Source organism: Larimichthys crocea, chromosome X (genome assembly GCF_000972845.2).
Source record: "Larimichthys crocea isolate SSNF chromosome X, L_crocea_2.0, whole genome shotgun sequence".
Classification (NCBI taxonomy): Eukaryota; Metazoa; Chordata; class Actinopteri; family Sciaenidae; genus Larimichthys; species Larimichthys crocea.
Genome location: NC_040020.1, coordinates 4,569,831 through 4,580,496, shown reverse-complemented (window position 1 = coordinate 4,580,496; position 10,666 = coordinate 4,569,831). Strand labels below are relative to the sequence as shown.

Genomic DNA, 10,666 nt, shown 5'->3' with positions numbered 1-10,666 from the left:
ACCAACAGATCCTCCCAAATCTTACACAGTGGACCTTTAATGTGAGTAAAAACTTAATATGTGCACGGTTTAAACATGCAATTATTAGAAAATTCATGCAGAAAATATAAGAAAGACATGAGCTGACATAAGAAGTTATATTTAGCCTCATTCCTGCAGGGGATACAAGTGTCCTGAAGATGTTTTAGTGTCATTTCATGATCAGGTTTCACAGTAATTATCACCATTTAAAGACACAGGAGCTTTAAACCTGGACTGCCTCGCCCCTCCCTGCCCTCACTCCTCCTCCTCCTCCTCCTCCACCTCTCTCGTCGCATCCTGTGCATCTCTCCTCATCCCTCCTTCTCCTCCTCCTCTCTTGTTTTTTTTTTCTTTTTCTCCCCCTCATGCAGACTCCACTGGACTGATGTGCTCTGTCTGCTTTCTTCATCTTGAGCACACTTAAAGGTCGAGCCCGGCATCATGACTTTTAAATGACCATCATGCAATAACAACAATAACACGACTCGTCTCCACCAGGCAGCTCCACCACCAGCTCCAGCTCCACCACCAGGCAGCTCCACCAGCAGCAGCAGCAGCTTCACTTCTCTGAGTCCTCTTCAGGGAAAACTACCACCACCTGCCGACTCATCTCTCACCATATGACCGTGTCGAAGGTGAGTTTACTTCAGTCCAAACTCCAGCTGGCTGCAGCCCGCTTGTCACCCTGCAGACGCTGCAGGACAAACACTTTGTACCGGGTTGATTTCGGGCGGATCACTTGCAGCGTGGCTCCGAGCTGCAGCTCTGCCATGCGGCTTCACAGCCTCCTCTGACCGGGGCACGAAAACAAGTGTGTGTGTGTGCAGGTGTATGAGCTGGTTATTGTGTGGCAGCATGTGGGTTAACCTGCATGGTTTTTTAAAACTCAAACTAATGGTGTGTTTAACCCTGTGGATGGGTGGTAACATGTTGTGTTGTGGTCTGATACAGAAGTGCACAGCTGTTTCTGATGAAACTCAACCAAAATCCCATTTTCTAAGTGATATTTTCCGCTTTAAATGAACATGATCTGTGTGTTTTGGCTACAAAATGTCAGGAAACTGAAGAAAAAATGATAACTATTATACTTAAATGTTTTATGTATGAACAAAAAGTCAAATATATTCGGTTTACTACAGAGAAAAGCAGCAAATCTTCACATTCGAATAGCTGAAACCAGCAGATTGGTATTTCTGTTTTGTGAAATGAAACTAGGCTGTTCTTCATTTTGTTTACAGGACGCCCGAAGCTTCTCCAAATCTCACTTTAGAAACACAGGGTGAGATTATTTTTAGAGGTCGTTCACAGAAGTTTATAAAAACACACAGAAGATTCTTAAAAATGTGAAAGATTCACCACAAATGACATAAACTAAACACAGACTGATATGTACTGGAAGAGGAGTCAGTTCTGATTAATCATTCAGGTTATTTCAGGTCAATGTGAGTATTTTCTCTGTTAGGTTTTGATAATTAGTTGGACAAACAAGTATTTTTTACTATTGATTTAATGTATCGACTGTTTTCTCAATTAATCAATCCCAAAACAGTCCACAAAAACTATAAAATATTCAGATTTTCTATCATATGTTAAAGAAAAGCATCAAATTCAAACTTAAGAGGTTCAAACAAGCAAATCTTTGGTATTTTTGCCAGGAAAAATTATTTCATTACAAATCAAATCATCCAAATAGGTAATTTTCTGTCGATTGACGAATAGATGAATTCATACTAGTCGATAGAAACAAAAGTAATCCTCAAAAATACTCAAATTTCTGGAGTTTCTGTACCTCACATTGTTGTAAATTGAACATTTTTTATTTTGTTAATTATTTGTTGAACATAACGAGCAGTCTGAAGATGTCACGTTAAGTTCTGGGAACTTTTATTCTGGATCAGAAAAGTGAATGAAAATGATCTTTGGCCACAGATATCTCGTCACTCGTCATCTTCAGATACTGTATTCTATACTTCATGTCTGCAAACACATCATTAGTCATAATTGAAATCTATTATTTTTGCTCTGCGGGTGGCTTCTGTCTGTCCGTCCACCAGTTCACCGGATCATTTGGATCCATTGTTTTTACTCACTCTTGTCTGGATGAACATAGACACAAACTTTAGACAAAAGAAAAGCAGTTTGAGCGCTCTGTGTTTAATGACCTGAGGCTAATGATCACCACATGTGGAACAGTCGGAGAAGTTTAGGACTTAATTGTTCCTCTAGTGTGGCATCACTTCATGTCAGTAGAGTTTAATGTAGATACTCCAGATCCAGAGTGAAGCTAGGTAACTGCTACATTGTGTTATTTACATTTCTGATAAATAAATCAGATATTTGATGTTAATTAGGCGTTTTTAGAGGTGTTTGACTCCAAGCTAGATATTTTCTCATGCCTCTGTCTTAAGCCAAAGGTTAGTGCTGGCTTAAGGCCGTATTCAGATAGATCAGGTGTTGCCACAAGGTTGTGTGGTGATGTGTGGGGGTGCTGGGGGTGTGTCTATTTGTGCTGAATGTAAAAAGAGCTTTTTATTTTGCTGATTAATCAGCTTTATCGATGGCCGGTGCTCCCTCGCTCCCATTCACTGTCTGTGTTACTCTCTTTTTCAAACCATCGGACACAAACCGAAGGAAACTTCTTTCTTTGTTGTTGTTTTTTATTTTGAGTCAGACTCAGATTTAGAAGCTGGGTACATGAAATAAACAAAGCCAGAAAAAGAACAGGTAGAGTGTCAGAGTTTAGTCCATGGATCTACCTGGATAGCCTGGTAGAGTGTCAGAGTTTAGTCCATGGATCTACCTGGATAGCCTCCGTCTCTGTATCGATCTTCACATCGAACTCTGTGTCAGAAACGGCTGAATCTCTTGTTAAAATGCTAATATATCATTTAAATTGAACATTTGACTCATTTTTAAAGGTGCTTTGTGTTTTTTGTAGTGTGGTTGCATGAAGCACTGCTGCATAGTCGGTGCGTTTCCTACAGTAAACAGTGGTCAGCGCGTCCTTTCTCTGACCTAAGCTTAGGACTGAACGGACATGTTAGATAAGGTTTTGTGGACAGAAATGTATCGGCTGTTTGTCTGTGGTGTCATGCAAATGTGATCTACTACAGTATGTGAGTATGGACGTAATCTATGTTGGCTTCCATTCACAAACCTGAACAGTGTTTCAGCCTGTGAAAGGCAGTAATGTGCCGAGTTTAACACGAGCCATGACTTCTGGAGCTGTGTGCAGTGAAGAGGTGTCATGCCAGCACTAGATCTGTCTCAGTAGGCCTGTCATGTAGCCAGTGACAAACTCCTGCCAAAATGAGCATTAGAGTAATGAGTCTGCGACACATCTTTGCTTGTGGGGAACAGAAAACGTCTGATCTGATCTGAGCTGTCTTTAACTAGAGGTGAAACAATTCATCCTCACGGCCTCTAGATGATGTTTGTCATATTTGAATACACCGGACTCTCTCTCTCTGTGTTTATTTCTACTCTACCTCACCAAAAGCATTTAGCTCAAACACCAGTCTGTTTAAATACAGCCACATACATGTTCTAGTGTAGCACCTTGGTTAATCCAAAGTAATCAATTACAGGATCCCATCAGATTAAAAATGAAGTCTGTCTTAATGAAGCAGCAACCTACCTGGCTGTGAAATGAAGCCAGTGCAGAAAAGGCTGGCTCCAGAAGTGAGTCAGCCTCTATAAGTCCAAAAATGTCCAACTGCACAGCAGAAATAAACATGTTTACAGCAACTGTACTGAATTCCTATTTAACTGTTCAAATTATATTAAGGCTTAAAGTTATTCATCATTAACAGTGCGGCTGCTTTGATTGACAGGTGGGTGCTGTCACAGGTGGCACGTTTAAGCACCTAGGCTTCATTCAGCCCCGCCTCAGGTCTACCATTAAACATCTTTGCCCATTTTTAGATTAGCCACAAGGCAGCAGAGGCAGGACTATGAAGATGAACCACCACACAATGAGCTTCAATACTGCTCTTTAGAAATCTGTGTGTGTATGGTGTCTATGGTCTTTAAGTGGAGTTTTGTCATAGTTCTTTCAATCTAGTACACATTCATTAATCCATTCATTGCCATTGATGTAGAGTTGATGGAGAGTGGACATGCAACAAGTAGATCTTTCTTTTTCCCATCGCTCCATGTGTACTACTGCACGAATACCTTCTCAGTATGACTTCCTGCAAATGATTTCCAACCTGTTTACAATCCCTCCAACACAAATCTTTTTTTTTTACTGCTGTCGTATTTTGAATAAATGAAAGGCATCCTAAAATACCTCATTGTTAATTTCCAGCTGAATTCTTCCCACAGTTCATACATTCATCTCCAGCTCCCACTTTGTGTGATTGTAAAGCCATATATTTGTCACACACTTAACTTTTTTTTTCTTCTGTAATGTTTATTAGAAATAATTGAACTGAATGACCCTTTAGGAGTTTTCCATTCTCCATGTGACATGAAATAATTTTCCCTGTGCACTTTCATGTCAGGCCATAAAACGCTTCTCTTTATCTCTGGTATGTTCACACAGACTGTTAACACATACCTGAGATTCTCCCACTTTGCGACTTGCACAGTTTGTTATGTAGAAACCCAGTTCTTCAGCTTCTAAGAAGTATGCTACTGTTTTTCTCCACAGATTACAGAATTTTCCATTTATTTTGTATTTCATCTCACTGTCTATGTGACCTCACATCTAACTGTGTTCGGCTTTCTTAGGTGATGCACAAACTAGCTGCTGCGTACAGGTATCAAAGTCCTACCTGTTGTAATAACTGCTGTGAATTGAAGGCGTGCTTGTGAGCAAACAGGCCAGTGAACCTGAGATCCTCATTGGCCTCGAGCCAATAAGCCAATATGTGTCTGTCACGCTGCTTATGAGCAGTAAAGTAATCGGCAAATATCAGGAGGTATAGTCTATATTCTAGACAAACAATGTGCCTTGATTACATCAGAAGTCTGTTGATATTTATTTTATGAACGCTGCAAATGTGGTGTTTTTAATTTCATGGAAAAATGAGACAAAATGAGCAGGAGGTGAAACAAATAACAGATTAATTGGTTAGTTGAAATCTGCAGCAGGTGTGAGATTATTTTATTAACACAAACAGCACAAATCCAAGAATATTTCTAGTTTGTTGCAGTCTTCTATGATAATACACTGATTATTTATATTTAATTTAACAGCTGATCTAGAGCTTTCAATCACATCACATGAACTTCATTTAAAGGTGGAACTTTAGGAGTTTGGAGAGAAGATCTTAAAGTGCATTTACAAAAACATTTACATGTATTTGACTGCTGGTGATCATGTGAAATAATAGAAAGCTCCAGAACAGCTACTAAATGGAGGTCAAGGTGAAGAATGAACTTTGAAACTGTTGTTCACACACAACAAGACTTTTAAAGACATCGTCCTGGAAAACTGTGATTGTCGTTTTTCGCTATTTTCTGACACAGTTTAACCGAGAATTAAAATATTAGCTGCAGCCTTGTGAGGTTTTGATGTATTCTCACTTTAATGCAAATAAGTCAAAGGCGTTAGTTGATAAGAAAAAACTGTTCCTGATGTTCAGATAGCGTTCATGCAGCCCTCTCCCGAGCGCTGGATGTGCAGGATGTGTCAAGTTTGTGGCGTTTTGATGGATCATTAGGTGTTACTCCACACAGAGGTGAAGAAACCAATTAAAGCCCGGTAAGACTTTATGTAATCAGATCAGACTGTTACGTATCTATGTGTGTATGTCCTGTAGCTTTATGATCAGCTTGGAGGTCTCTGACTAATCGTTATTTTAGTATTAGGAACTGGACTTCATATTTAGTCTGTAAAGAATAAAAGAATTGTTGAAAAATGACAGCACACAAGCTCACAGAGCATTTTTCTGTTGTTCAATCCCTAACGAACTCAACAACCTCAGCTGTGCTCTGTGTTCAGTGTTAATGAGCAGATGTTACGGAGGTGGCGACCATTTTGAACATATCTTGTTTGTTGCTTTCCTTGCCACTGTCACCAAGTGCTTGCACATTGTGGGAATTGCTGAGTCACTGTAAAAATAGTACAGTCTATTTATTGAAGCCTGGCCAAGGAGAAATAGAGACACTCTCAAAGTATCATCAAAAGTGCCTGAGTCGGTTTCACATTCTGCTGAACTCATGCTGGTGGTCAGACTTTAAACCCCTACAGAGAACACCACAAGTACTATACGCCCAGAAATAGTCAAGGAGAATGTTTTTACCCATGTTTGTGTTACCGCCAGCACATTCTAGTGTGGAGCCACTGTCGTCTGTTCACGTTAATGGAGCATCAACCGCAACTATCTATTATGTCTAAGAAGGCAACTTTCAGTTCCTTCGACCCAACGTTGAGACTGGCACCTGCTTTCCTCAAACAAAGCCAAACATCTACTACTGCCGAGGACCTCAAGGCCCACGTGTGACCTTGTGTAACCTAGTATTGTCATTGTGAGCATGTTGGCATGCTGACGTTAGGTTTTCCTTGCCACTGTCGCCATGTGCTTGCTCATGGTGGGAATTGTTGAGTCTCTGTACATAATAACTTAACCGGTTGCGGCAGATGGCTGCCCACCAATGATCTCCATTCTGTTTGAGGTTTCTGCCTGTTTAAAAGAAAGTTTTTCCTTACCACTGTCACCATGTGCTTGCTCATGGTGGGAATTGTTGGGTAAATAATATTATAAAGACTCCATGTGGAAGAGTGTCATGAGATTGAATTGAATTGAATTTCGCCTTAAACACTGGTGTGTTTTTAAATATAGCCTCACAGAGCCACTCTTGAATCACACTCCTGTTTTTAGGTAGTTTTGTCTATAAAAGGTTAAAAAAAACTTCAAAGAGCTCAAGATACCAAACTAATTTTGTCCAACTAACAGTCCAAAACCGACAGACGATAACTGTACAAGAATATGAAAAAAGCAGAAAATTGAATCAACAAATCTATTAACTGACTCACTGTTTCAGCAGAATAAAAGCGTACCCGCTCCGTCATCACTACTGAAACTCTGTGTACTTTGTATTTCCTCTTTGCCCTCATGCCAGCTTATATCACTGGTTTAGTAATAAGTTAAAAACACCCTGAAGCTGAGTGAGATCATCTCACATGTCCTCTGTTGCTTCACTATCAGAGTCAGATATTGGGCCTTAAGGTGGTGGAGAACCTGATGTTGCCACAAATGATGCCTCATACATGACTATACCTACAGAACAAAGCCCGCGGGGGATTTAAGTCTCTGACTCCACCACCACCACCACTCCCTGTGGCTCACGCAACACTAAACTTAATAAAGGCCTGCTTCTCTGCACAGCAGGGTTCTGGGTGACTTCATGTTTAAGCCCTGCTGGATCTCAAACTGATATAGATTTTAACTGTCTCTGTCAGGACACTTAAACAAATTATATTATCTAGAAACTTTTTAAATAATGCTGTTTGTTTTGTTCAAATTTCTGAGTTTGTCTTCAAAAAACCTTCCATCTTTGAATAATGTGGTGTTTTTTCATTGATTTTAGTAAGAACAGTGATCACAACGACTCTGTAAAATCTGTAATTCACTAATCTGCACCACTGACAGTATGTAGAATGGACAGAGTGTGCATGACGTCACCCTCAGGTTTCAGAATAGCCATTTTAAAGCTCACCTCTTCCATCTCTGAGCTAATCTAAAAATGGGAAAAGACGCAGTGGACCTGAGGCAGGCCAAATGAGGCCTGGGCGCCCATACAAGTTTGTTAATTATGCATGACTTTCAGCCTTAATATAATTTGAACAGGTGAGTTCTATGAGAGCTCATCCTCAGTACAGTTGTCATGAACAGGGAATTTAGCTATAGAGACCAAAACAGTTTTTTGTACCAGGCTGTAAACATGTTTATTTCTGCTGTGAAGTTGGACGTTTTAACATGGGGCCTTATGGAGATTGACTTGTACTGTAGCCAGCCTCAAGTGGACGTTTGAGGAACTGCAATTGTTGGCACTTCCTCATAGGCTTCAACATAGGCTGCTTGAACATTACCCACCGTGAGCTATTGTAGATTGAATGCTGTTGTTGGGCTGTAAATACAGATTATTTCTGATTACTTCATTTCTCAGTGACGTCTTTGTTGTTTTGTTTGACTTTTCTGACTTGGAAATATTTAGTGTCGAATCCTCACACCTGAGGAGCTTTTGACACATTTGAAAACCGACTTGAATGATTGAAAAATTATGAAAGTAGTTGCTGCTGTTGATTGTTTTTGCTGTTTTGTTCTGACTCCTTTGCCACCAGATCTGCAATTTACTTTGTACACTGTTGAGGTGTGGTTGATGTGACAATCAACATCAACATCGCTCTTTAAGCAGGCAGATGTTTTATATTTCCTTCTTGCTCTCCAGATGTTTCCTATACATGTATGTGTGTGCTAATCTGTATATATGTCCCATTTATACTTCCACAACTTATCTATGTGTGTGCACCGTGTTATCTATATCACATAACAGGTATCCAAGTTGGAGATGGACTTTTATACGTGTGGATCTCTTGAATGTGCCCGAGACAGCGCTCGAACCAGTTCAAACAAATCTACCATATCTAAGTGTGCAGGCTTTAGGAAACAATCTGCTAGTGGATGTTAAGGATGATTACTGCACTTGTCCTGACAATGGTTTAGAAATCCTAAAATGCTCTTATGTAACCAGAGAGTCTGCACGTGACCGCAGAAGACTCACTGTTATTGTCACACACAGACCGCCTGAAGACCCCCACCTTCACCCAACAAACCAGCTCCCTGCTGTTTCTTGTCACTGCAGGGCTGGTTCATTTACACAGCAAGGCATAATGACTTTTTAAACAAAGGCTTAGAAAGGCCTGTTTGTTTTTCTAGTCTTCTCTCTACTGTTACATCACTGTCACTCCGTGGCAGGTCGTCCTGCACGTTTCTGACATGACAGCTGTCCGACTGTTTGAGGATTATCTGGTGCTGCTCCCACGTGGGGCAAACAGGGAGGGGATTACTTCAAAAAATAGAGAGAGAGAGAGAGTCTCTGGATTTGTTCAATGTCGAGCTCACGGTGCTCTTGCACAGGTTGCAGGGAGGTGACTCTGTAAAGGCCACAGGAAAGAGGAACCGTCAGTGCAGGATTAGTCTGCTGGTTCGCTCTTAATGTTCTGTCGCTTTCTGGATCTCAGTATTAATTTTATATTCCAGTCACAGAAAAATAAATACTTGATTGTACTTGGTGATCTTTTGGAGAAATAATCAGCTGCACCAGATTAAAAACAAAAACTGCAGTTCCTCAAACGTCCACTTGAGACTGGTGAGTGAGTCAATCTCCATAAGTCACCATGTTAAAATGTCTACCCCTATGTTGGCAAGAGACACAGATTTTGAGCTTCAAGAGACTCTTGGGCTGTCAGTGGTATTAATGTGTTAAGAACAGAGATATGTTGTTTTTAATCTTCTCTAACTTGTTAAGCATGTTGTGACCCTCAGGTTACCAACCTTCTTAAAGAATTTATCAATATACACATTTACTTTTTTGGTCTTGTGGTACAGTACAGCGGCAGCTACATTATGTATAGCACTGTTAGTGTGTGCTCCTATTGTTTCTGGAATCAGGGGGTCTTTATTGTGAAGCAGATGGGTCAGCAGAGTCTGATTAAATATTCATGAAGAGAAGTAGATGGCCTCTTACAATAGTGTGTGTGTGTGTGTGTGTGTGTGTGTGTGTGTGTGTGTTCATATTGATTTGCGAGGCTGAAAGTAGCCCTAATGGTTGTACCTCATGAAAAACGCTGTCAGAGCAAATGAATGCATTCTCCCTGACAAGGAAAGTGGCAACTGTGTACATTTGTTTACATTGGTATCAACAAGAGATGTCTTTCAAGGTGAAGTGAATATACTAAAAGCTTTAACCTGCAAGATCCGGTCAAAACAACTTCATGTTATATCATGAAGTATGTCATGGTAGTTTCGGTCAGTGGATTTTAAAGATATTTTGTGCAGAGGTTCATGGTCACCAGAGGGTGATCCTTTTGTGTTTTTGATCCTGGTGCCACGAGCATTTTTACATTTGTGGTCTTTAGTGAAATGTCTTGACTGCTGTTGGACGGGTTGCCACCATATTTAGTGCAGATGTTTATAGTCCTTCAGGGTGAATTATGTTTTTCTCAACAGTCTTTTTACTTCTAAACCCACTGAGTTTGGCAATATGGACGCTTACATTTTGTTTTTTCACAGCCAGAAATTGCCACATTTGGAAGAGAACGTAGAGCCAGTGACGGCGGGCTGCACTTGGTTTTGACTTCTGAAAATGGCGACTTGCCTACATGTAAAGGTTCCTCTATTGTAACTAAATGGTACAATATATTTCTAAAATGATGCCTTGCAGTAACAAAACCTGAATTCATATTTGAAACAGTTTGATTTGAGTTTTATGAGCTTCTGGTGTGTTGCACTGGATGAACTCACTGAGAATGACTGAGAATAATTCAAAAAGGTGTATGCCCTAAAGCATAACCTGCTTTATTTTAGTACAAATGGGACCATGATTTATAAAATGAACTGTACAAAAGAAGACTTGAAACTAGTGATTGAGAACATAAACGCATGAGAAAACAGTTTACTGAGATAATAAATCA

General features: G+C 40.1%; 1 protein-coding gene across 2 annotated transcripts in view; it reads left to right on the top strand.

Annotated features, from left to right (window-relative positions):
• Nucleotides 1-311: 311 nt before the first annotated feature.
• The window catches only part of coro2aa (coronin 2Aa), a 41,217-nt gene continuing 30,862 nt past the window's right edge, over nt 312-10,666 (top strand). Inside the window, exons 1-2 of one of the 2 annotated variants that reach the window (XM_027283176.1) lie at nt 312-447; nt 520-656. In XM_027283176.1, the coding sequence (XP_027138977.1) occupies nt 642-656 (15 nt within the window). In that variant the 5' untranslated portion in view covers nt 312-447; nt 520-641. Of the gene's footprint in view, nt 657-10,666 lie in introns of both variants that reach the window. The other variant, XM_010753968.3, reaches the window with a different exon arrangement.